Below are 26,613 nucleotides of genomic sequence, written 5' to 3'. Positions count from 1 at the left end.
TCCCTGAGCTGGGGTCTCCCTTGCCAACCCTCTCACCCTGGGGGTGACTGACCTCAATTTCATCCTTTGTAAAACGCAGAACTGCCTTCCCTGAACACCCTGTGGGCCTACTGTGAGGGCCAAGTGAGGAGGAGAGGCTGCTTTTAGTCTCAGGGGTTTGCTATTCTAAGCAGGTTAAGACCAACAAAGCTTTAATTGGTGAGCCTTCTAGGGTGTTTCTGGAGTAAAACTAAGATGGTAAATGGTAACCAGTTGCTCTGATAAGTAGGTCAGGCTTTTTGGTACGTTACCTATTTACACATTTACATGCATTATTCTGACAAGGAGTCGGTAGCATTTGCCAGAACGCTGAAAGGGTCCACGACACAAAAAGGTTAAGTATCCTCCTACCCTAGAAGGTTGGGGCTTATGGTTACTTACAGTTTAGATCTTGCCTTTATGCAACAAGAACTGGAGGCCCTTAAGATGAAGGAATGATACAGCAGGACATGGTCAGAAGGATCTAAAAGCATGTGTGGAGAGGGGGAACGGGGTGAGGGCTGAGCAGGGGGCGGTGGAGGGGACAGTCCAGGGGAGAGATCAAGATCTCAGTAAGAATTAAAGGTAGTTATATTTTGTTGCATTTAGTTCCCAGCTTCCTGACAATCAAGATACCAAACAGGCCCGACCCTGCAGGTCCCATCATATGACAAAAGGAAGCATTAGAACTTCCTGGCATTGAACTCTTAAGAGAAAGAAACCAGATACGAAGAGTACTTATACGAGTACGTATACCTATACGTATACGTATAGATATCATATACATACTTAAATTTGGAACTCTGTCCAAGAGTTCCTCCCAAAGCTGCGAGCTCAGCTGGAGGGGTGCTGGTAGCTGAGAAGGAGGGTTCTTTTTTTTTTTTGACAGAGACACAGCGAGAGAGGAAACACAAGCAGGGGGCAGTGGGAGAGGGAGAAGCAGGCGTCCCGCTGAGCAGGGAGCCCAATGCGGGGCTTGATCCCAGGATTCTGGGCTCATGACCTGCGCCGAAGGCAGACCCTTAACGACTGAGCCACCCAGGCGCCCCTAGAAGGAGGGTTCTACAAACAGGGCTCTCTCCACCAGCACCACCACCTCTCACCCTCTGGCCTCCCTGGACTTCGCATCTTGCCCCCCAGGGTCTGAGGCCTGAACATTGGGAGCCCTGAGCTGGGGGAGGACAGAAGCTAGGTGAGACAAACCGAAGGAGCCCTCCTCAGCCACTGGCCCCAGTGAGAGGGACCAGAGGGCCCGCTTCACAGCCACGCTGAAAGCCACAGCCGAGCGCCTGCTACTCCGCCAGCCTCAAGTGCGCCCCGTCCCTGCCCGCATCTCCGGCGCTGGCTCAGCACACCCCTCCCAGGGTCCCTCAGCCCCTCAGACACACGGGGCCAACCCTTACCTCCTCCTGAGTGTCAGCCGAGCACTGTCAGCTTCCTCCTCTCCTCACTGCCCCCTCGCAGCCAGTCGCCAAGCAAGTCACAGCACCCCAGCTGCCCTTCTCAGAAGCAAGCGGGAGCCTACACGCGGGGAGACGCTCTGGAGAGAGGGAGGAGCTAACCAGTTAACAGGTGATCCTTGAACAGAGAGAAAGGCCCCTCTTCCCCTCCCATTTCCCCCATCTGTTTGCTGGCACCTGAAATCCATCCCGAGTTTCATGATAATCAACCTCAAGCTATGATCCCAATTAAACAAAGTTAAAAAACACATCTCTTCCCCCACAAAGAGGTGGCTGTTACTTTAGTTTGACTAAGAACTAGTCAACCAAGTGGAATGAGGGTCCCTGGTCCTTTTAAAGAGAGCGATAGTCACATCCTAATTTGGTTAAAATTATATATATATATGCATAGAGAAAACAGACTGAAGTCACACACAAAAAGCTGGAGTAGTTACCCTGCTTGCTATGATTCTAAAAGATTCTCTCCTTATGATATCTTTATTTTCCACTTTTCCCATATATTACTTTTGCAATTTGAAAAAGTTGTTCAAAATCAGTTAATCAAAACAAGTACCATTTGGAAACCGGTGTATTAAATCACTATAGATGAATTACAAGGCAAATAGCCCCACCCCTCCCTCTTTCCAACAAGTGCATCCCTGACCATCCTTCCAGATACAAGGCTTTTCCAGAGACTGCCAGGTGCCCCTTACTAGTCCCTCTGCCATCATTAGAACTCGCATCGCGCGCTTCCAAAGCGGCAGGAAGGGTAGTGTCAGTCTGCCCACGGTTTGAGAGCCCCTGCTCCATTATTTGTGTCCATGGAGGAGTGCTGGTGGTGATGGGGCGGCGGTGAAAGGAGTAAGAGAATCACACGTTGGGGCAGAATCTCAGGGGGCCGGTCTCCCAACTGCTAGTCCCAGGAGCCCCCAGCAGAGGGCAGCAGGGCACTGTGAGCAGTTGGCACGGGGCGGGAGGGTGGGGGTCACAGATGAAATCTCCTAACTTCAGTCAGGTGGACGCCAGGAGCAGAGAGTCCTTTAGAGTCTGTGGCTCAGGAACTGCACGCCCTTACAGAGCTGCCTGATAGAAAACAAGCCTTTGAACAAGTTAACGATTTGTCTGCAGGTAAACCCACAATTAAACAGAAGAGAAACCCAGTTTCTTCCCAAACTGTATTTTTCTTAATTTAGTCTCAAAGCCACTATTTTATTTATCTCTTTTATATATTTACTTACATTTGCTTTATTACAATATAGGTTTTAAGGCAGCTTCACCAAGTCACGAGGTCTGTTTCACCCTAATTACACAGAACAAAGGAAACTCAGAATCCGTTTGTATTTGCCCCAGGTAAGAGGCCTTGTTTACCGACAGGCACTTGTCTCCCTCCGTGTTTGCCAAAATGAAGGCAGGGAAATTGGTCCAAGGCTGAGGACAGATAAATTTGGAATGAAAGCCTAACAGCCTTGACGTGATGCCAAGAGCAGAAAAACTGATTAGTGAAAGAGATTTTACAAGAGCGAGCAGGTACTGGGAGGCCATTAGCTAACGTCCTGACCCCTGGACAGGTGACGGCCCGTCTCACCCTTTCCTCTCACGTGGACAGGGGACAGGATCAGAGAATTTGTCCGGTCCCTTCCATCTCAGACAGGGGAACCTAAGGGCACTTCAGGGACCTACCTGCAGGAAAACACACTGAAATGGGTTTTGTGCTCTGGGCCTGGTTGGGAGGTAGGAGTTGACTGGGGAAGGCACTAGAAGGGAACTAATTCTCCACGTGGAAAGAGACTGTGGCTGGAAGTCACATCTGGACCTTTCTCCATGTGCACAATCCATTTCCAGCCTTGGAACAGGGCAGGCAGGCCGGTAGGGTGGTTTTCACAGTTTCTAGCATGAAGCTCTTTCTTTACACCAAAACTGGGAGGGTCCAAAGGCACAGGCTTAGCTCGCCCTCGAGCATCCCAGCAGAGCCCTGTTTGAAGAGCCCTGGTCTGGACTAGTGGATTGGCTTGTGCTGGGTCCCCCGAGGAAGGACACAGCCTTTTCAACCCCCACTAGGGCACCACTTAAGACCACTTCGGATAGGAATACGCGTGTCACAGAGAGCGTCAGGCAAACACAAAGTCTTTTGGTTTAGTCTTTACTTTCAATCCCAAACTTTTCCCCTTTCGTTACAAAAGTACTAAATGAACACGGACAGAATTGGAAAACTGACATTTGCAACTATGCGCCTTCAGCAGGCATCTCAACAATCCCACCACCGACACACCCCTGTGCAAGGATAGATATCAGGCAGACAGTTCGCAGTAATCAGAACTATACCATAAATGCATGATCTTTTTATTTCATATAAAAAGGATCAACACGACAGAAGCCAGAGCGTGTGTTGGTTTTGCACACTCTGATGCTCCCAAGAGCCTTCTCCTCTGGCCAGGCTAGAGGCTCAGCCCTCCTGGAAGGGAGAGGCGGCCTAGGCCCCCAGCCGTGCCCGGAGATGTCAAGCTGGATGTGGTGCGGAAAGCTGAGAGCGCCAAGGTCCCGGGCCTTTTCCTGGGCTTGGAGGGGTGGCTGTCTGGCGTGGATGTGGCCGGGCAGCCAGGTGACACACTGGCCGCCTTCCGGTGCAGGGAGTGGGCTCCTGGCCCAGGCTCACGGGAAGCTGTCTGTGCTCGTCCCTCTAGGGGGCCGTGATCCAGCTGAGCGGCTGTCCAACGCATACCAGTCTCTGACTTCTCGTCAGCCCCCTCTGGTCCTCCAAGGAAAAGGAGCTGTCAGTCCACTGTGCCATTGTAGGATTTGTTGAACTTGTTGAAGGTGAAATCCACGGTGTGTGTGGAGATGGGCTTTCTGTACAGAGGGTTGGAAGCCTACAGAACACAAAAGGCAAGAGAACGTGTGTGTCCGTTCACTTGAACACACATACTCAGGGTTCGAGGCCCTTCCTCGGTCCGTCAGCCCGGAAGGCAGCCGCCTGAGCACGCAGCCGGTGTCACGCCTGGGAAAGACCGTCTTTCCCAGGTCTCTCCCAGGTCGCGGAGCTTCTACTCTTTATCTCTGAAACGAGGGGCTGGACCAGACGATCTCTGAAGTCCCTTCCAACTTTAACAGAAACTAACTGGGGATTCAGGGGTGCTCACTGTGCTCAGTCCTTTGGGCAAGTGCAGTTTGCCAGGGGAGACAAGACTCTCACAAATAGATGCTGTAATGGACACTAACAACTTGAGGTCCTTTACTGAGTCTGCAGTCTCTCTAGGACTGTCCAGATTCTTCCTGCCGAGGCTGCACCACGCGCCTCTGCCCTATGAGGGTCCTGAGCTGGGCCTGCCGTGGGGCTCTGCACGGGGCCCCCCGTGCTCCTGGGCCGTGCGTTCTCACCATCCAGAACTGGCCACACACACCGCCTCTCAGGTTTTGTTTCCTTGATTTGAATGCCAAAGATGTTAGCGGGCCTTAAAGCTTGTGGGACCTCAACCAGACCTCTAAGCTTGACTTTTTCTCTACTTCTAGCATCCCCTTGGCTTACCATCTCATAGCGGGCCCTGGACCGCTCGCTCTGGAACTTTGCGAACTCTCTCCGGTCATGGATGGTGACAAGCAGCTTCCAGATGGCCAGGAGCGCAATCCCAATCAGGAGGATACTGCCCACCACGGCCAGGAGGATGGTTGTGGCGTCCGGGGCAGTTCCACACTCTGGAGGAGACCAGGAGGCAGGGTGAGCGGAACCACCAGGAGAGCATGGCCCTGCACACTGCCCCATCCCCACCCCCACCTCAGGTCTATCTGGAGCGACACGTGTGCCTCTCTAAAAATGCCTTCCCTCTCTTCTCTTAGGTCCCACAGTGCTTCTGGGTGACCTGGGGGGGCGGAGGTTTTCTCCAGGGCACATCAAGGGGAAGAGTCCAAGAGGGATGGCTCCTGTTCCAAACCACAGCAAGTCGACCTGGGGCAACACGCAGACGAGAGCCCTGGCGGCCGCCCCCCTCACTCCCACACGCCGTGTGCACTGTGTGCTCAGCAGCCTCCCCCCTCATGTGAGAGCCCAGGCCCCAGCCTGGCCCAGTCTCCATTCTCCAGACTGGACCTGCCTCGGCCTTCATGTGAATGGTTTCAGGAGCAGACTGGGCAGGGAGGAGGTTTCATGAAGCCCACGAGGGCTGGGCTGGGGGCCAGCCAACATCTGTAAGCCCTTAGTGCGGCCCTTTGCAGCAGATGTGCTTATTTTCAAAGAACCGCAAAGACAGCACCTGGAAACAAAGCCTCATTCTTGCAGGCCTGCCTCCTGGGCTGGTACCACAGCATTTCCTCTGCCGCTGGCCCCGAGAAGGCCCATTATGTGGTCTGGCTCAATTTGGAAAAGCAGTCTGCAATGCTGTAAATTGAAGGGAGCAACCCTTTTTCTCCTCACCCCTGCCCCCCTTCCAGAGAAGAAGAAAAAGGGTCATGCTGGAAACCCTGAATACTCCAAAGCAAAAGGCCACTGGGCCCTGGGTCCAAAGCAGGAGGCAGAATTAGGGATATCCGCACGAAGGCTTGACCTCCGCAGGGGCCCGGGAGCTGAGCGCGGCGTGTAACCCAGGGCTGCCCCGGCCCTTCCCGGCGGGGCAGTGCGGCGGCCGCCCCCCGACCCGCCCGGCCGCCCCCTGCGGAAGCTGCAGCTGCTCACCGCCGTCAGCGACGCAGGTGAAGCGTGTGCTGTGGCCTCTCGTCCCCCCGAGCTCCGGCTGCTCCGAGACGAGACCCTCTAGCTCCCAAGCCTCCAGGCCGTGACCTCCAGAGCCCCACCCGCAGCGGGTCCTCAGGCGTTCGCCCACCTTTCTGCCAAACTCCAGGAGCTGGGCAGGGGCGGCCTTAGACCCTCCTCACTCTGCGGCTTGGAAAGGCAGTGAGGACACAGGGCCACAAGCCCAGGGCAGGGGAAGGTGTCAGAAGCCGAGCTCCCCGGGGCAGCAGACAGAGCTGGCCCCGACCCACCTGGCTCCCTGAGGACCGTCAGGTTGGACTTCCCGCTGGGGAGCTCCGCGTAGGTGAACATCATGACACAGTCCTTGGCGGTTTTGTAGAAACAAAGCACAGCCTCTTGGTCATCTTTCACTGGAAGAAAACCAAGCAGAAATGTCTGCTCCGAGCAACCCAGTGCGCTGATGGCCAGCGGGGAGCCGAGCACCTCAGTTAAGAAAGGGGGTGCAGAGAGGCATAAGGGGGAGGCTGGGCCCTTACGAGTGAGCTTGGGTTTCTCACATCAAGGATGCAGCCCCAGCGACATGAATCCCCTGAGGTGCGAGCAATCCCTGGGGAATGCAAGAGAGCGGCTCTTCACACCTCCCAAGTGTCGGCTGGGAGTGATGGGAAGCGGAAGGAGGCTCCGGCATTATGCTTGGGGCTGAGGCTGGTACGTGGAATTGCCCTGGACGTCAAAGGGACACAGAAAGGAAAGAGCCATCCCGATGCCCTGGGGGGCCCGGGCAAGAGCTCACGGTTGAGTCCACTTGGCTGAGAGCCCGCCGCGGTGGCCAAGCATCAGCCGCTATGTGCTAGGATGTAAAACTACAACGACCAAGGGTGACGAGGACGTTCGGACAAGGGTGCTGAGGGCCAGCGCTGGAGGCCAGGGCGGGGCGTGGCCACCACCTGCCACAGCCCCGCTCCTCCGCAGCCAGCAGCCTCTGCCTGGCCCCACACTGCTGTTCCACCAGCCCCCGTCCAGGCATCACCTGCACTCCAAGGCTTCTTTGGGAAAGGGTTAGACTGATTTCTAGGAGGGAAAGGGAGTAAGGAAGGGGAAGGGGACATTCGGCAGCAATGGCCAGTTGGTCCCGAGTCACTGCGGCGGGCTGAGGTTACGGCGTGAGATGCCTTTCAGCTCTCGCCTTTGCAACCCTACTGCTCGAAGGAGTCTTTACCTGGAACCAGGCCAATTACTGTGGTCATCAAATGTGAAGGCCTGGACTGTCTCTCTCAGCCCCCACCCGTAAGCCTGGTCTGGGTGAGTGTAAGTGTATGTGTGCATGAAAAAAGCCAGGAGAGGGAAAAGGATAAACAGTGAGTCTGAGCAGACACCCTCTCATGAACGATTTTACGAGAAGCAGCTACACATGACGGCTGAAACTGCTCCAGGGCAGGTGCGTCAGTTGGGGGCCCCAGGAAGGCAGCATCTTGTCCCTTCTGTGTGTTGCCTAGGTGGGGGCCACTGCCCCAGGTCAGCGGGCAGACCTACTGTGAGCCAGGCCTCACGTAGCAAGCAGAAGCAGCGGCAGGAAAATGGTGTGAGCCTAGACTCCGTGGGCTTCCCGCTGGGCCCCCGGTCTAGCACAAGCCCCAGCATACAGTAGGCGCTCAATGAGCAAGGGCTGGCTGAGTGCATGACTCAACGCACTCAGGAGCCAGGATGTGGCCACAGTGGCCAGTCAAAACCAGGGGGGCAGGAGCAAGGAAGGCTACAGAGGAGGCAAGTCAGGGCCAAGATGGGAGGCTGGGGCCAAGAGCCCGCCGCAGCCGAGGTCAAGGTCGAGGGCAAGGCTACCAGCAAGGGAGCCTCAGAGGCAGAACCCCTTTCATGGTACATAGTCTTGTCCCCTTGCCCCGTTGTTTTAGATACGATGCAGGTGTTTTAGTATGTTTACAATGTTGTGTAACCATTCTTACCATCTAATTCCAGAACATTTCTATCACCCCCAAAAGAAACCCTTCCTGTTAGCAGTCAGTCTCAATCCCCTGGCAACCACCAATCTACTTTCTGTCTCTGTGTTTTGCCTGTTTTGGACATTTCATGTAAATGGAATCATACGATGTATGTCCTTTTCTGTCTGGCTTCTCACACATAGCATAATGCTTGGAAGACTCGTCCCTTTTGTAGCACGTATCAGGACACCATGTCTTGTACCACATTTTAGTTTTCCGTCATTTCATGGACATTTGGGTTGATTCGAATTTTTTACTATTATGAATAATGCTGCTATGAACATTCACGCATAAGTTTTGGTTAACGTGTTTTCAGTTCTCGTGTGTATATACTCAGGAGTGATATTACTGAACTATGTGGTAACTCCGTTTAATCTGGGGGAGCTGCCAGACCATTCTCCAAAGCCGTGCACCATTTTGCATTGCTGCCAGAACGTGGGAGGGTTCCAACACAGGGCCACTTCGATTTGGTGTAATTACGGTACTCCAAACCAGTTCCAAAGCCAGCCATGTGCACACGGGGCTAAGGTATGTGATCTGCATCTCTTATCCTTAGAAACTCCTCAGCCGGGACAGCAACGGCTGTGCTAGAAAAGGGATGGAGGCAGCCCAGGGACAGTGGAAAGCAGAGGTCTGTGCACCTCCGTCTGAGCCTCCTTGTGGGCTCCCACCCAGAAAGGGACTCGTAGCCATTTGTCCAGAGGCAAAGGCGCAGGGATGGGTGGATGGAGTCAAACTGGAGTGGTTCGAATGAGAAGAAGCCTCAGATGCGAGCTGCTGCACCGGAGAACAGAACAAAGTGCGGGTGAGAGCTGCAGGGACAGATGTCTGCAGCGGGGACAAGAGCCAGGGTGGCACGCGAGCCCAGGCGCGATCCGGGCCACACGAGAGCTCGGCCCCTTCTGCTGCCTTGCGGCATCGTGAGAGCTGCACCAGGCCGAGGCCAAACGTGGCAGAGACCCAGCAGTCGTTCATCAAACATGGTTTCCCTGCCTCCTGGGCACAGAGCTTGACTACATTTCCCAGTGACCCTTGCAGCTCAATGAGGCCAGACAGCTGAGTTCTGGCTAGTGAAACGCAGGTGGAACTCAGAGGCACCACTCCCAGGCCTGGCCCACAGAAGCGTCTCACGCGATCCCTCACTGTCTTCCCCCATGTGCTGATGAGTGGAGAGGAGTCTAAGGACCCTGAGGAGAGTGCAACCTTCATATAGAGACGGTCTACATTCCAGAACGACCTCACGGAAGGTCCTGCCAACCAGGAATGTCTTTAGTGGACTTGCAGTGAATGACTTACATTCTGTTAACTCACTGAGGTCTGGGGTTTGTTTGTTATAGCAGCTAACACGACTTGTCCTAATATACCCGCATTCAGAGAGCCTGAGAGATGTGGCTAAGAAGGGGCCGGACTCGGGGCGCCTGGGTGGCTCAGTCGTTAAGCGTCTGCCTTCGGCTCAGGTCATGATCCCAGGGTCCTGGGATCAAGCCCCGCATTGGGCTCCCTGCTCCGCGGGAAGCCTGCCTCTCTCTCTCTCCCACTCCCCCTGCTTGTGTTCCCTCTCTCGCTGTGTCTCTCTCTGTCAAATAAATAAATCCTTAAAAAAAAAAAAAAAGGGGGGCCAGACTCCAGGGATGGCACAGAGAGTTATGAACAAGGTTGTACATGCAGAGGGCCTGGAACTTATGCCCTAGCACAGGCACTCCAAGTCCTCTTGGGGAGCCCCCCGTAGTGCCCAGGACCCTGACGCTGTGGTTCCTAACGCAAGGCTAGAACTGCCCTGCTCCCCGCCAGGCGGCCCTGCCGATGAATCGTCCCCCCGGGGAGGAAGCCTTGAGGTGTCTGCCAAGATACAGAAGGGGCTGGCTGCCAGGGCCACTGGGGCACACTCACCGATGGTGTCCACCCACGTGACCACTTCATCCTTGCACAGGCTGTGGCAGGTCTGGTTCTCCACCGGGCCCCCCGAGTGAAGCAGCAAGCACTCAACGCAGTCTCTTTGGAGAAGAGGGGATAAATGCGGGTGTTAGAGGTTGTGCGGTAGCTCCCCGCCAGCAGCTGAGCTCCCACGGGCGCGTGGCCCGCCCTCCCGCCAGGCCTGGGCCCCTGAAGGCTCTAACTTCGTCCTGTCTTCACATTTTCGGCCTCAGTCCGTGTTTCTGCTGGCCTCTGACTGCTGTTATACGGGAAGCCGGAGGGTCCTCGGAGGAATGTATGTGAGTTTAAAGGCATGTCTGGTCTCCATGTCAAGTTGCAGGTTGGAGACCTTTCAATTTCAGACACCAGGAGCCAAACCCGTCTGCACTCTGTTGCATCCGATGCCGGAGAGGAGTCTGCCCCAAGCAGGAACTTCAGAGTGATTAAGAAATGGTGTTTTGGGCCTTGCGGAGGGGTCCTCACACCCCCTCGGCCAGTGCCTGATGCCCTCAAGTTACCCCAATTCCCTGGATGCCACTGGGAGATTCCTGCCAGGGCAGGGCCCTCAACTCTCCTACATATTAGACTCTCCAGGGGCCTTTCCAGAAAACACTGCTTCTAGGGCTTGACTACCCCCATGAGATCCACATCTCCAGGGCACAGCCTGGGCTCTGGGTTCGGCTTCACAGTGAGCACGGTAAACCACTGTCCAGGAGACCCTCAGGCACTAGCCCCTTCTCCCTCCCAGAGGAGCCTGCCTGTGAGTTGGGCTACCCCCCGTGACTTGGTCTACACTAGACTCTGGTAGAGGATATAGGGTGATAGCCTCCTCCCAGGAAACCTACATTTCAACAGGTGCCTTCTGGAGAAATCGGGTTAGGGGCCAAAGAGAGACACTTTGAGCCCCGCTCCTCCCACCTCAGGTGCACAGTTTACGTCAGATATTGTCGTTGTGTGAAAATGCTTAACAAAGATGCTCAGTTAAGGATCAGTACTTATACTTTCCAGAGTCAAACCCAGCTCCAGATATTCCCCATCTATCTTCAGTTTACATCAGGGAGAAGATGACTCCTGAGGAGGTGGGGCCAGAGTAGCGAAGCTTTGACGAAGGGTCTGTAAAGCTTGCTGTGGTGGAGAAGGGCCCCGACCCCTCTGGGGGACGGTGGGATGGGGGGGAGCACAGAACCCCAGGGAGGAGTGGGTTGGGGCAAAACAACCAGCTGTCGGTGAATTCTCAGGGACTTAGTGGGGAACCCATGGTTCCCGGTGGCCTGCAGGGGAGGTGAGCACCCCAGAAACAGGGGCTTCCTCAGGAGCCTGAGTGAGGGCCCAAGAGCCTAGTGTGCAGAGTGCAGGCGGTGACCCCACAGAGCCACAGCGACCTGGGGGACATGCCGCCTTGCTCACCCCACAGGCCCGTGGGAACCAACGAGGCTGTGTGTCTGGAAAGCTCTCTGGCAAAAATATAGAGGGATGTACAACCACAATGCACGGCCTTCATTACCATCATCCGTTTTTTTAATTCCTTGAGACTGAGGCCAGTTACTACATTTCCAGGAGAGAAACTATGGAGGGAGCACGGGAAGGGAGTCAGAGAGTACTTCACGAGGACCCCCTTTGTGTATGGGGAGGCGATGGGGCCTGGGAGAAGTGGTGGCAGAGGGTCCAGCACCCAGGTGCCCAGCCTCTCAGGAAGCCCCTCCCAAGTCCTCACTCCCCCTTCTGAACGCTAAGGAAGAAAGCGGGTAAGACTTAAGAATTCAGCTACCCCAGAACTGGCCATAAAATCCCACTTTCCTGGGAAGGACTTCATGGAAACAGTGTGGAGTTACAAACAAGTTGGTAATGTTTGCCCTTCCCCTGAGGCTGGAGTCCCAGAGGGCAGGCCACTGAGACTGGGCTGGGGGCCAGGAAGGGGCGGTTTAGCTCAGGCCCTTCCTCGGGCCTCCTGGATGAACACACTGCAAGTGGCCCCCCAGCCGACCTTCCGTCTCAGGGAGGGTTCCCCGAGCCTTCCAGCTGCAACCCCGCTTGTCATTAAACCACAGGACCATGTCCAGGAAACATTCCCTAATTATCCATGTGGACATATCAGTCTAACTTGTATGCTCCACGCACTGGGTTGAAACTTGTGATATACTGTAGTCATATGTTAAAATAAGTCTGGCCTTTTAAACAAACAAGTTGCTGAGAGACTTTACTCAGAGAGGCTGTTAATTAAAATCAGCTGAGGCTGAGAGTGACCTCACCCGAGGTGAAGGGTATGTTTGGTTAGTGCTAGAAAGTAGAGATTGGCTGTTCTGAAACTCCAGGAAAAAAAAAAAACGACATAAGGCATTCAAAACCTGGTGGTTCTTGGCAAAACAGTGTAGAAAAACAGCCTGCTATCAGTCACTATCAAAGGGAATTTGTTTAAAACAACAATTGCAACTGGGCAGAGAAAGAGACAGAGGGTCATTGTGGCCCAGAGATAAAGAAAAAGGAAGAGTGGTTTCCTTATGGCATCTCCTTGCTCTCCTTGTTTCTTCGGTATTGCTTAATGGATAAGAAGTGCTATGTTTTCTAGGTCTGAAATATTTACAGCTAGGGTTGTGCCATTTTGACTAAAGCAAAGGTTGTTGGGTCTTTTAACTGACCTATGCCAAACCTACACTGCCTTGTGGCTCCAGAGGAAAGGAAGAAAACGAGCTTTATCTACTTTTATTGATACCATGTGTGTTGTCCTCGTTTGCCCCCTCCCCCCCTTCACCTCATGTGCCCCAAGGACAAGGAGCACACACCTGAAAGAGTTCTGCTTCAGGCAGCCGGGGGAGGGCCCTTGCCACCATCAAATGTGGATAATGCTGTGACTCCATGCTCAGATGGCCACAGCTATTTGGGCTCCAGATCCAGGATCCTACCCTCCTTCCCTGGGATGTTTCTATTTGGGTTTCTGTTATTTCTCCACTCTTAGCGGGTCTAAAGTGGATCTGTTTTTCTTCTCCCTTACTCTCCCCTGCTCTTCTCCAATTACACAAAATAAAAGCTGGCCCTGTCTATCTTGTCTCTCGATCTACAGCCAGCTTTCAATTACCCACGCCTGGATTATTTGAGGCAAACGTCCAAGCAGGAGTTCTGCCACCCAGAACATTTCTGAGCAAGGACTGACCAGCAGCCACGGCGGGCTCACAGAGCATGAACTCCTTCCATTATCAGCCTGAGCCAGACATTTAGAGGGGAAATCTGCCAAAAGAAAATCGCACAGTTGCATTCCCCAGCCGGAGAGACGTCTGTATTATTGTTTGTTTCTGATTATCTGTGCCCGTTTCCCTCACTCAGGCCCCTTAGCGTGGATGATACTGGCACAGCAGTTTCTCTAGCAAAATTCCCGAGGAACGGTCACTCTTGCCTTCCTGCTGGCATAGCTCCTTGAAGCCCTTTAATTCCCGCGCACGCGCACTCTGGCAGAGGGCGAAGGGCAGGGCCGCCGGGAGGCCAGCCTGGGGAACGTGACCCTGTGGCTGCGGCAGCGGAGGCCCGGTGCCCGCCGTCCGGTATCTGCGTTCAGCCGCAGCACGCAGCCAGTGCTCCGTGATCTCTCTAAGTGGAGCAGAAAATTCACAAGCCTCTGTGGTTTGTGTCTGGCAGGCCTTATCTAGGTCGGAGCCCTCCCATCCAATCAACCTTCTGATTCTGGGTTGTTCAAAGCCGCATGTGCCCTGCGGGCGTCCTGTAAACCGTTATTTGGGAAATGTTAATGTTGGGGAGGAGCTCCAACTCATTGGAAAAAAACAGATGCATGCTAAATCCCCTTTTGAAAAACTCAATAGCACTCGAAAGGCTCTGAAAAGCCACTATTTTGGTACCAAAACCAGTTTAATTTAACTCAGTAATCTGGTAACTTCTAAATTTGGGAACAGAATAGCAATCTTGTTTTTTTGGTTCTGTTTTTATTTTTTTACAAAATCCCCATGGAACCAGCGTTTCAAAAACACTATTTTAATATGTCGTGTAGTTAACACTGAGTTACTGTTAGCAAGAGTCTCGCTCCCCAGCAAGACCAGGCAGCGGAGGCCGGCCAGCCCCAGGGCCCGATGGGCCAGAATACAGGCCTGGTCCGGGGTGAGAAGCGGGAGTGAGGGTGCCATTACCTCTTGGTGCTGCAAGCGTCCGGGCAGGTCGGGCACCTCTCACACGTCTCTCCAAAGGCTCCCGGCTCCGTGCACCGGCACTGTCCACACACGCAGTGCCCGCGGTCGCTGCAGATCTGGCCGTCTTTGGCCAGGCATGTGCTGAGGTCTGTAGAGCAGTTACAGTTGTCCCCAATGTAACCTGCGTGGCACTTGCATTCTCCACAGTGGCACTCGCCATGGCCTAAAGGGACATGCGTAGCACGTGAGTGCCTGCCTGCACAAACATATAACCCACCCCCCAGGCCCTGCCATGGGCCAGGCACTGAGGAGCCCACAGGACAGGACACAGACGGTGCCCTCCGGCGCTGTTTGGGCAGACAGGGCCTGGCCCACAGGCCTGTGCGGCCCAGCTAAATCTGGGGCAGTGCTCCACGTTGGTTCAGAATTTGCCCAAGGGACACCACAGGACCAGGACCCCAGAGAGCTTCTTCCTGTCTCAGTTGTCATGTGAAGAATGGCCACCAAATATGTCCACATCCTAATCCCCAGAACCTGTGATTGTCACCTCCTATGGCAAAAGAGACTGCAGTTGTGACTCCGTGTAGGACTCTGGGATGAAAGCGTCTCCTGGACTCTCCAGGTGGCCCCGATGCCATCACAAGGGTCCACAGAAGACAAAGACAAAGGGAGATCTGACCACAGCAGCCAGTGGTAATGGGACAACAGAAGCAAGATGCTAGCTGCTGCCTTTGAAGATGGAGGAAGAGGCCAGAGAGCCAAGGAATGTGAGGAATGCAGCTCTAGAAGCTGGAGAAGGCAAGGAAATGGATCGTCCCCAGAGCCCGGGAGGGAGTATGGCCCTGCCAACACCATGACCTTAGCCCTGTGGAAGCTATTTCAGACTCCAACCTCCAGAATTCAAGAGACTAAATCTGTGTTGTTGTTGTTTAAATCTGTGTTGTTAAAGGCCTCTCGCTCCATGATAGTTTGTTACAGCCACAGTGTGCAGTGCTGCTAAATTCTCGCTCTGGCCCCAGACCTGCAGCCCAGAGCGGGAGGATTCAGGAGCCGGGGCTGAGGGTGGCGCAGGCTAACTGAACAGCACTCGCTATATATCCATCAGGCTTCACGGCACGAACGTGAGCAGTTCCGACGACCGTGCCACGCGCAGGGACCTTTAGCACCCTCGCTCCACAGCTGATGTAGCCGAGACACAGAAATGATGTCCTGCGGAAGGCCATGAGGCAGCGGCCGTGGGGCCAGGACTCCCACTAGGGAGTCTGACCTCCAGCACCCACTGCCTCTCGGGAGGAAAGAGAGCAGAGCAGGCCCGAGCCGAGAGGACAACCAGCTGAGGGGCACCCTTCTCTCCTTTCCAGGAGGGACCCTTTCCCCAGCCTGCAAGGGCGGGGGGGTGTGCCTCCCCTGAGGTTCTGCAGGAGCCAAGGGCAGAGGCTCACTCCGCTCAGAGGACAAGCATATTTGAGTGTGAGCGAGTGAACGTGTGGCTCGGTGAAAAGCACGGAGCGCGCCAACTGTCAAGGGGACCAAGGGCCTGACCGCAGATTCTCGATCCTCTGCACTAACAGAGGCAGAAAGCAGTGCTATACGTGACACTTCACTTTACAAAATCTCCCTTATGCTATTATTGCAGCATGTTTTCCTTCCTGATGCTGTTTTGCTAAGGCTAAGATTAAAAGGAGCACTAATTTGCTTGACTGAGCCCCCACTTACATACCAGCAGGAGACTGGAGCGGCAGGCGATGGGTATCACACAGGTGGAGGCCTTGCATTACTCCCACACCTGAACCAGTTATCCCAGGAGTTGGATCCCAGCACCTTCTGTGAGACCACCAATGAGTGTGACCACAATTTAGGTCAGGGCCTAATTCTAAAGAGCTTCTTCACCTGCCACTTGCTTCCCACCCCTTCTGCTCTGTCAGCTCCGTAGAGCCTAGAATCTGCAGGTGGGAGGGAGGCCATCTGGAGAGACCGAGTCTCCCAACCCTCCCGCGCCAGACAGCCTCTGCTTGCACTGGGGCTCAGAGCCACAGCCGATCCTGAGCACTCCCATTTCCCAGGCAGTGCCGAGGCATACGGCAGCCCTCTGGGAAAGGTGAGAAAAGCCAGGCCCAGGTCAGCAGGAGGCTGTGAGTGCAGCTGAACCCCCAGACGCTGGCATGTGGAGGGAGGCCCAGGGGGGTTACACCAGGCGGGGGCGGGGGGCCGGAGGGGGCTGGCTGCGGGGCGCACAGCTCATGCATGGGGAGGCTGCACACCTCTCCTGTCACCCAGTTGATGAACAGCACGGGTTCCGAGCCTTGGCAGGCAGGAAACCACCCCCCACGGGAAGTCTTCCCGAATGAAATGGATCCAATCTGCACAACCCCTTCACTCTCCAGCCTCAGGGGTCACCCTGGTCAAGGGCCTGTTTTCAATTAAAAATGGGTCATCCTTGGGGGTAATTCCCCCCCACACACAATTTTATTACGAAAATTTCCAAACCTGCAGCCGAGTTGAGAGGATTGCACGGTGAACGTCCATATACTTGCCACCTACATTCCACCGTTAACACGTCACCTGCACGTTACCTGCTGCTTTACCACATATCCACCCCTCCCTCTGTCTACCCATCAGTACAGTTTCCAAAATGCATTTCAAAGTGAGCTACAGAGATGAGCGTGCTTCTGGGCTAAGTTTCTAACACAGCTCTGGCACTCTCCAGCAGCTGTACATCACACCTTCCCATAAAGCAAACACACAGAGAGTGAAAGGCACAGTCAGTGCTGTATTTACAAGCAACAAAATGGTGCCCGGGCCTGAGGGGCTGCTTTGCTTCAGGAAGTAAGGGCTGTTTCCCTCCCTGCTCCAATGCTGTGCGGCAGCAATACAACATTAGCCAAACACAACCGGACATCGTCCTCCAAAGGGCCAACATTTTAGAGAAGAGGTAGGCTACTATTCTGTTGAAGAGCTGGGTTTCAGGTGAAGCGTGTGTGTGCGCTGAAGGGGGAACTTGCTCCCCATGGCGACTAGACACGGAAGTGATAGGATCTGCTTGCTGAGAAGGTCGGCAACGGTGCCTGCTGCGCTGTACTCTCCACCAGACCAGCCATAAGCCTGGCTGCGTTGGGCACGTCCGATACCATGCAGGCCCAGCCAGAGGTCAGTGATTTTAGGGCTAGGGTCAGACCTAGGGCTCAAGCAGGGCGAGTTGGGGGTCAAGGGCAAGAGAGGGACAGGACTCACCACCAGAGACATGAGCCCCTCCCGAAAGCCTCCCACAACACCTGAGCAGCAAGGACATGACAAGAAAAGGTGTGCAAGACTGCTATAAAGTGGGCAAAGCACAAAGAGCCCCAGCCCTGTCCAGTGTGGTGAGCAAGCACCTGGGGAGCTACTGAGGGCCTGTGGGACAACAGAAACTCCTTATCTATGTGGCTCTTGGCCTCAAATGTTTGACAACTCCAAAGCCAAGTCCCAACAAGCCAAACTAGGGAAGCAGCTGCTGGCTCCTGGCCTGGCGTCACGGCTGAAATCTCGTGAATGCTTGTCGTCAGTAGCTCGCTGGCTCCCCTGATCGCCCCAATTCAGTTTGTGAAGCAGTTCGATTCTTTTTTTTGTTTTGTTTTGTTTTGTTTTTATTTATTTATTCATGAGAGTCAGAGAGAGAGAGAGAGGCAGAGGCAGAGGGAGAAGCAGGCTCCCCACCTCGCAGGGAGCCCGATGCGGGACTCGATCCCAGGACCCTGGGATCATGACCTGAGCCGAAGGCAGACGCTCAACCATCTGAGCCACCCAGGCGCCCCAAGCAGTTCGATTCTTGAAGACAGCTTGAAGCAGCCAGAGCAAAGATGTGGCACGTACTGCCACGTCCTCCTTCCCACCTGTGGCAGACCACTCCGTCTGACCAACACAGTACTCCAGGCAGGTTCCACCACCGTGGGGAGCCAGCACACAACATACAACCACTGGCCATCATGGTTTAAAGCTTCCAAGTCTCCTTTTAAAAGTGTGACCCAGGGCGCCTGGGTAGCTCAGTCGGTTAAGCGACTGCCTTCGGCTCAGGTCATGATCCCGGAGTCCTGGGATCGAGTCCCGCATCGGGCTCCCTGCTCGGCGGGGAGTCTGCTTCTCCCTCTGACCCTCCCCCCCTCTCATGCTCTCTCTATCTCATTCTCTCTCTCAAATAAATAAATAAAATCTTAAAAAAAAAAAAAGTGTGACCCATATAGGTCTTCAGAAACTAGGTCCATCTGGTTACACTTTATCCTAGCCCTAAAATGTCTTAGATCCTGCAGTTGGGCCTCAACACACCTTTCCCTCAACCTGCATGCATGGAGATTCCCCACATCATCTGGTCAGCCCTTAGACTCTCCTAATGCCCTAGGAGGAAAGGAACACGTTATTAAAATAACAAGGGTCATCTGGCCCCATCCCCAGGATCGATAACCTACCAATCACCAGTAAAACTAAATGGGGGACTGGGGACTTGATCTTGGCTAACAACACCCAGAGGGCCTAAGCAAGGACTCCTCAGCAAAACACAGCTCATTTATAATGCTAACCCCCAACGCCTTGGCAGAGTGAGCTGAATTTAATGATGCCCGTTTAATACTGTGCAGACATAAAAATATTTCCACTGCACAAGGTAGGGATATTGAAGGGCATGTGAAAGCACTTTGTAAGCTGTGGCTCGCTCCACGTGCGAGTTATTATTAGTACTACCTTTGTTACAATGATTGATAGCTAAATGGACAGGAAGTTGTAAATGTGTCTATTCATACAGAATTTCAGCTCTACAGAATTCAACAGCTTTCCATCAGCACAACGGTGCTTGTGTGGGCTGTGGGCCAAGACGTGGCCCCTTCCCTCCCTTTATAAAATAGAATCCTGACTACTTAGAGGAAGGGGCACCCTTGAAGCAGGCTGTGGAGCAGCTGCTAGAGAGGAGAGAGGAGCACCAGTGGCCTGGAAGCCAAAAGGGACATGAGGGGAAGGCCCGGCAAGGGCAAGAGGAGATCAAGAAGGGCAAATCCTAGGTGGCTGCCGGGTTTCGGCACAGTCCGGAGGGCTGAGGGCAGAATCCAGCCAGTAGAGAGGCAACTGCAAGCAGGCAGCTCCACACGTGATCTGGTTGCGTAGGGTAAGGAAGAGACGGGGAGGAAGGCAGACAGGATATTCTGAAGATGGGATCTATTTGTGCACTCTTCTAACTGAAGACAAAGATTCAGAAGAGAGAAGGTTTTGGGGGAAACAGAGGGATCGAGGGAATGGTAAGCTCTTAAGAGGTCACAGCAGAGAAAGATGCAGGGAGAAAGGGAGGCGAGCTGAGTGGGGAGGGCTGTGGCCAGAGTGGGATGCTCAAGCTTCCAGCTGTGTTGAGAGAGGCTGAGGGGCTGCATGGAGCCAAGTTCAAGTCTGTCCTCCACCATTCACTACATCACCTTGACCAAGTCCCTAAACCCATCTGAAGATCCATTTCCTCATCTGTCAATGAGGACAATGCCTTCCTCATGAAAATGTTGCCAAGAAATATGGTGCTACTGCAGGTAAAGCCCTAACTCAGTATCTGGCACATAGGGGTGCCCAGGAAATGGGCTAGAATTGCTGTGAACTGCCACTGGATCTGAGCAAGCAAGGCACATGGACATCAAAGCGTTGGACAACGTCACGGGGAGATGCAGGGATGGTGGGGCTTGGGGAGAGGGGCAAGCGCGAGGCAGTGCCCAGGGTCTTTGGGGAATGTAGGAATGGTCAGGATATCAGTAAGTGACAGGGAAGGGGAAAAGTCGAGGCTGGTGTAATTGGGATGGCACAACTTCAAAGGAGGGGAGGGAGGTGGAGGTGGAAAGCAAATATCTAAAGGGGGGACCCTGAGGGGCTGGGACAGTGCCGACCAGGAGGGGCCAGCTCCTCAGTCCCTGCCAACTGTTCTCAAGGCCCACCAGTCCCAGGAAAGAGGGGGGAGTAGGGATTTTTGCAGAGGCTCAGGATGAAGAGGAGCCTGTTTCCCATGGAACATGGGTGGTGGAGAATGGGGACACAAGGGAACGTTGGGAAAATGGGGCAGGGGAGTGTGGTGAACACGTGGCTTCCAGAATCAGAACACCTGAGCTGGCCTCCTGAATCTGGCATTTACCAGCAGTTGCTGATGTTTAACCCCTCCGTATCTTGGTTTCTTCATTTTAAAGTGGGGCTCATAAAAATACCTCCCTCACTGGGTTGTTGTATGCGTTAAATCGCTTAACCTGTATAAAGCCCTCAGTCAGTGTTTGGCACATAGTAAGTGCTCACTAAATGCCAGCCAGCTTCCTCATCATCGATGCTATGATGGGAGTACAGGAGAAGGGGAAGCTCAGAGTAGATCTCGGAGGATAGCGGGGGAAGTACTTTCTGGGAGGTTGGGTCCAAAACCACCCAGGGTTAAAAGCTCCCCTGAGGTTACCTATCCACGTCCAACCCAAAGCGAGAACACCCTGGACCTGGTGCAGCTGCTCTGCAGCCTCCAGAGCCTTGGTGGGGGACCCGATCATAAAGGGGCCTAAGGCCCTGCTGGGGGAGCTCCCAGAGGTATGTCTGAGGCAGCACGGAAGTGGCCCAGGAGGGAAGCCACCGCTCCCCCTCACCCCCAAGCTGGACTTGGACTCCCACCTGCAGAGGACCCAGGCGGCCATGGGGTGACCTCAGAGGAGATGCCTGAGGGCCGGGGGCCTGAGAAAGGAGGGAGCCAGCCTGAGACAGGCAGAACCAAGAAGTGATTCTCTTCTCCCCATTCTCACCCAGCACAGGAGTAAGGGGTCACAACCAGGCAGACAGCAGACGTCAGACCCTCAGGGCACAAACCATCTCTCTCCACAGCTGTCCCAAAATAGTTTCCATCCGGCTCTGGAACACACTGTGGCTTCCCTCCGCAGCAGCTCCAGTCCCCTCTGGGAGTCCATTCTGGCTCTCAGAAGGCTGGGGAGGGGAGGGAGGACTAAGCCCAGTTACCTTTCTCTTTCTCCTGATCCTGCTTCCCTCCCTCCCTCCCTCTCACCAGTGTCCCCTCACACACACAAGCAGACTGCTCGCTCACTTCCTCTCTCTTTCCTTGCTTCCTCTCCTCACAGACCCAGTAGCCCCTCTCTCAGAGCTGTTTGCCCCCCAGTCTCCTGTCCTCTCAGAAGAGGCAGCCTGTAAACAGGAAGTGGTGAGAGGAAAGAAAAAGGGATGGGTTCTGAAAAATTTCTGCGCATTTGGGTGGTTTCTGTCACCAAAGTCGGGTCTTAAAATCTCCAACAATTGGCTTAAAAAGAGCAGGAAACCAACTGCAAGCTTTATGTGCTTCCAGTCACCCGTGTCTGTGAGGCACAGGGCCCTGAGAGCTGCCAAGCCGGGGCGCCACGGCAACGAGGAGTAGAGCCCACTGTCCTGCCTCCTGTAACCTCGGGGGGGTGTCCGGAGTCCCAGCTCTGAGACTGTAGACACACAGCAGAGAGGGCCCTCGTTGTAAGAGACATCCTGGCACAAACACAAATCGTGGAGAACCAATGCCAGACGTGGGCTGACCTCTCTGTGGCCAAACACATATACAGACTTCGAAAGGGCACGGCCTCTCTGTCCAGGTCTTTTTCGAACAGGAAGGGGAAATCCCTCCTAGGAAGTACGCTTCCTGGTTCCCTGTTGACAAGCAGGTTGGTGTTACATAACAGGCCCTCTCATGTCCCTGCTCTGCCCGTGCTGCCGGCTAGACTCAGGGTGTCTCGGAGTCTGGTCCCAAGGGAATGTGCCCCTCCCACTACTTTAACTTTCCCTTCCGCACACTGACTTTGGTTCCAGGAAAAGTAAAGAATAGAGAGTTTTGAAATGCACAGGCCATGTTCTCCGTTCCCTCCGAAAGGATCTTAGCCTGGCTGGCGCACCTCAGCAACAACTGAATAAACCTCCAGGGGCAAGGGAGATGTCGCTTTCGACACGTGTACGCTTCGCGCCACGGGCTTTCTGAGTCCGTCAACACGGCACTCTCCTGCCAAGGGCGGTCACCGCCTGGAGAACGTGCCCTGGAAGGGCTGCTCCCCGACAAAGACAGCACGGCGCCTCCTCCCTCCTCACCAAGCCTGGAGCTCAGCTCTCTCCGTCTGTCTCCTCTAACCAGCTCGGTCCTATCCTTGTCACTCTACTTGAAATGCCTTGGAACCGCTCGGTTTGGGGACGTCTTTTCTCATTGATGCTGCCGTGCAGTCTCAGCTACCTACCTGCGGTCTCTGGGCGACGGTCCAGTTTCCTCATCAATGAAAGAGGGATCGCACCTTGTCTACGGTATGGGATTGGGGAGATTCTTTGTAATGTGCAATACAGAACGTGCGGTTTACTGCCTTCAAGAGATTTTTCATTTCACTGAGACATCAAGCCGTGTTTAAAATCTCCTAACCTAGAGAAACTTCATGGGATATTCACAAGGGGCCAGGCATTATCTGAAGCACTTTACGTGGATTATCTCCTTAGCCCTCGCAATAACCCTGTGCCACAGTACGGTACCACCCTAATTTTCAGAGATGGGAAATGAGGCACAGAGAGGCCACATGAGGCCAAGTAACTTATCCAAAGCTACACGGCAAGTAGGTGTCAGGGCAGGGATCTAACCCACATTTGTTTGACTCTGGAGCCCATATTCCTAACCACTACATATGCTGCTTCTGTAGCATAATCCAGTCATGAGTAAGTGAGAAAAGTTAAAACAGTACACAGAATAAATGTTCAAGGGGCCCAGGATGTGGTATAGTTAAAAATGTGCAACAGACCCCTCCACAGGACTGGCTCTTTTATTTTTATTTTTTTTTAAAGATTTATTTATATATTTTAGAAAGAGAGAGAAAGCACACGCAGGAGGTGCAGAGGGAGAGGGAGAGAGAATCTTGAGCAGACTGCGCTGAGGACGGAGCCTGGCACGGGGCCCGATCTCATGACCCTGAGATCATGACCTGAGCTGAAACCAAGAGTCGGACTTTCAACAGACTGTGCCACCCAGGCGCCCCAAGAATGGCTATTTTAATCACTGATCATTAAATCACTTGGCCTCTTGTGTAAAGTAAAGGCAGTAGACTAGGCAGGCTCTACAGTTTCTCCACCACCGTCATAATACTGCTTAAGGTCAGAGCAGGGAGAAATCCGGAGAGATTGTCATAGGCTCCAGGTTCAGCTATAGGTTCTGGAATAGTAGAAGAGAGAAGGCATTTTGGGTGTAAAAAACCAAAGTTGCGTGAGTTCATTTGTGAAGATGAATACAGGGAGCAGCCAGGAAGGGAAATATCTGAAAAGGAGAAATATACTAGAATGGGAAGCAAGGGTGGAGAAATAGATACAGGCCTACTGAATGTATGTATATACGGATGGATGGACAAATAGATAGGAGGGAGGGGAGGGTGTCTGAGGATGGAGGAAGGAGGAGGATGGAGGAAGGAGGCCTGAGTGTTAGACTAAGGAGTTTAAGTTTATCCTTTAGCCCCCAGATGGCCCGATAATAAACTCCTATGGCTTGAGGTAAGCAGAGAACCTCGCCTGGAGGCAGCCTCCACCTGGCTGCCTTCTCACGATGCATCCGCCCCTTCCCCAAGTCAGGTTCCATGTGGCCACCACAGCGTTTTTCTAAAATGTAAACTGTGATGACACTCTTGCGTAGAGCCCTTCCCTGGCTCCTCATCACCTGCAGCACAGCTTCTGCATTTCTATTTTGTGGTCCAACATCTAGGCTACCCCTTGAGTCACCCTAGCTTCTGGCCATTGCAAAACACGTAAAGAGGTGCTGAACACTGGCATGTTTTGGTTTTGCAGCAATCACCTTGCAGACAGACCACGGGGGTGGTCAAGGAGATGGAAAGAAGATGAATTACGAAGAAATATACGCAGTCAGTGGACAACTTGGTAGCAGATGGAATGTGGGAGGTAGGAGAAGGTAGGGAGCAGAGGATTCCTGGGTTTCTGGCTTACACAAACCAATCAAAGGGGAGGTAAGGAGAATCAGAAGAGAACCATGTGCTGGTTCTCTTCAGAACCAGCCAGATGAGGGCTGAAAAAGTCTATGAGCTGTAGTAGCACAAGGCCATTAGCAATCTGGGAAGACTGAGGTGAGGGCTGACTGGGCAGGGACAAATGTTTTCAGAAATACAGCTGTGAATATGGAGGAAAGAAGGGCAAGTGAGGAGTGGGAGGTTGAAGGTTTTTCTTTCTCTCTCTTTTTTTTTTTTTAGAATGAAGAGACCTGAGCATGTTCAAAGGCTGATGGGAGACTTCATTAAGAGGAAAGTGCAAATATAAAATCACTTACTACATGGATATATTTATTTATTCATTTGCCTCAACCTGTTAGTTTGCAAACCCATACTAATCAAAGATGGCGTTTTCTTTTTGTTTGCCCAATGCCTAGAATTGTCAGGCATACAGTAGATGCTCAGAACATGTTGCTAGAGGCTGGGAACATCATTAGGATGAGCCTGAAGCCCTGAGGGAAGACATCCAAAGCTGTAAATTAGAAAGGGAACAGAGAAGTATTATTGAGGCTTATGAATTTAAATGTGATTTCTTAACACATGTCCAAAGAAATCCAAAGATTTAGAATACCATGAGGAAAAAATGGTTAAGAATTCTCTTTCCTTTGGCAGGTCACGGTCATGGTCAAGCAGAAGTCACAAGCTTTATACCCCACTCTTGCTCTTGCATATTGTTCAGATTTCTCCAGCAAAAGGCTCTTCAGACATGTGAACAATGATGCATCCTCGATTTCAGGGCCAGCTGCTCCTCCGTCCTTGGCTTAGTGTCAACGAACGGGCCGTTGTAACAAGGTCAATTGATGGCGTTTCCCAAGGGGCAATGTCCTGACAAGCCCCTCACCCTTTGCCTTCATCTGCTGGACCATATGTTGCATTCATGTTGTATCTGAGCAGCAAAATATGACCACCACTAAACAAATAAGGTGATGTTGCTTTTAAGCAAAGCTTCTTCAAACCTCAACATTACTTTCTGAGATGACAGCATTGGCTGGAAAGGTTAAGACTCCATTGTCAAAGGCAACAGCCCTTCCAAAGGGTACCTTTGCCCTTCCTGTCTTAGCACCTGATTTCTCAATGCTGACGCCTGGGTGCCAAGTCCCTCGAATTACTACTGCATTTCTTATGAGGGTGGCAAGGAAAGGACTTGGTCTCTGGCCCAACTCTATCAATCAGGAGATTAAAGCAATGGATGGAAGATGGAAAAATCTGTGTTCTTTAATGAACTCATCTTTCCAGTTTCAAAGAAGTCTGTAAACAGCTGAGTGAGATGAACCATAGTCATCATAGGACCCTAAGGAATGCTGACTCAAAGAAAAACAGAGGGCCTGTGGCCAAAAGAAACAGAGGTTTCTCAGATCAACATCTTGAATTTGGCTTAACTTGCCCAATCCACCTGGCAGGCACTTCTGGGGGAATGCCAACCACATCTGGAGAGACATGAATTCGCTACCCTCTTGATCACTGCAACAGGATGAGAGGGTTACTATTTTCAATCTGGAAATCTGTCGTGTTGTGGTTGGTTAACAGTTGCCATGTTCCACCCTCAGTTGGCCACTGTTCAGAGCCGGGTGCAGCACTCTTAATGGTGAGAGCTAGTTTGGAATGTCACATGAGTGGGCCACACTGAAGCTCGGCTGCTAGGAGCCCAGCCAAGCCACAAGATGGCAGGAAGCAGCTGCCCAAGAATACCCCCTGAGAGTTAGGGGAGGTGGGCTTTTACTGGGTCAAGGCTTTGGGCCAACCACTGGTGGGGAGTGTGGCCAACAGGCCATTCTTCTCAGCCACAGCCTCCTCCACTTGGGTTGGATCAGTAACAGCCACATCAATCGCCTGGTAGAGTAACAACAACTAAGTGACATCATTCATGTCAAAAGTGGTTTATAAATTAGAACAGGCTAACAAAGGTTCATTTCAGGAAAGTGGGTTCAGCATAATCAATAACAACAGATAGACACCCACTGAATACAAAGAGGAACACTCTGCCTTCCATCAAATAGTAATCATAAAAGGACAGGTACCTCAGCCAGTCTCTTGGTTCATGTGTGACCTTCAGCCTGGTCTGCTGTGTCTGATACATCCTTATGTAACCCAGACAAACACTCACTTAGGAAAACAGACACTAAATGTTTCCTAAAATTTTGACTGAAATAAAGAGCACTTACTAGGTAAGACTTGGAAAATGTGGGCTCAATGCTTGGGTGGTGACAGCAGAGAAGGCTGGATTGGTAATTCAGAGATTTGAGAAGGGCCTCAAGCTAATCAAAATAAGTAAAATTAGGTAGAAATGAGGTAACTATTTATTTGCAAGGTTCTCCTGGTCTGAATCTATAATCAAGAATCATATGGGGCACCTGAGTGGCACAATTGGTCAAGCGTCCAACTCTTGATCTCAGCTCAGGTCTTGATCTCAGCGTCGTGAGTTCA

General features: G+C 52.9%; 1 protein-coding gene across 3 annotated transcripts in view; it reads right to left on the bottom strand.

Moving 5' to 3' along the window:
• Nucleotides 1-3,583: 3,583 nt before the first annotated feature.
• Nucleotides 3,584-26,613, bottom strand: part of ITGB5 (integrin subunit beta 5) — a 114,678-nt gene continuing 91,648 nt past the window's right edge. The window contains exons 11-15 of one of the 3 annotated variants that reach the window (XM_034999988.1): nucleotides 14,180-14,402; nucleotides 10,026-10,129; nucleotides 6,429-6,548; nucleotides 4,981-5,147; nucleotides 3,584-4,324 (exon numbers count right to left, since the gene is read on the bottom strand). In XM_034999988.1, the coding sequence (XP_034855879.1) occupies nucleotides 4,229-4,324; nucleotides 4,981-5,147; nucleotides 6,429-6,548; nucleotides 10,026-10,129; nucleotides 14,180-14,402 (710 nt within the window). In that variant the 3' untranslated portion in view covers nucleotides 3,584-4,228. Of the gene's footprint in view, nucleotides 4,325-4,587; nucleotides 4,876-4,980; nucleotides 5,148-6,120; nucleotides 6,549-10,025; nucleotides 10,130-14,179; nucleotides 14,403-26,613 lie in introns of those variants that run through there. The other 2 variants (XM_034999987.1, XR_004678241.1) reach the window with 2 other exon arrangements.

This window comes from Mirounga leonina, unplaced genomic scaffold (genome assembly GCF_011800145.1).
Source record: "Mirounga leonina isolate KUSES-001 unplaced genomic scaffold, KU_Mleo_1.0 Mir_115, whole genome shotgun sequence".
NCBI lineage: Eukaryota > Metazoa > Chordata > Mammalia > Carnivora > Phocidae > Mirounga > Mirounga leonina.
Note: the sequence above shows the minus strand (reverse complement) of the source record. Positions and strands in the feature narration are given on the sequence as shown.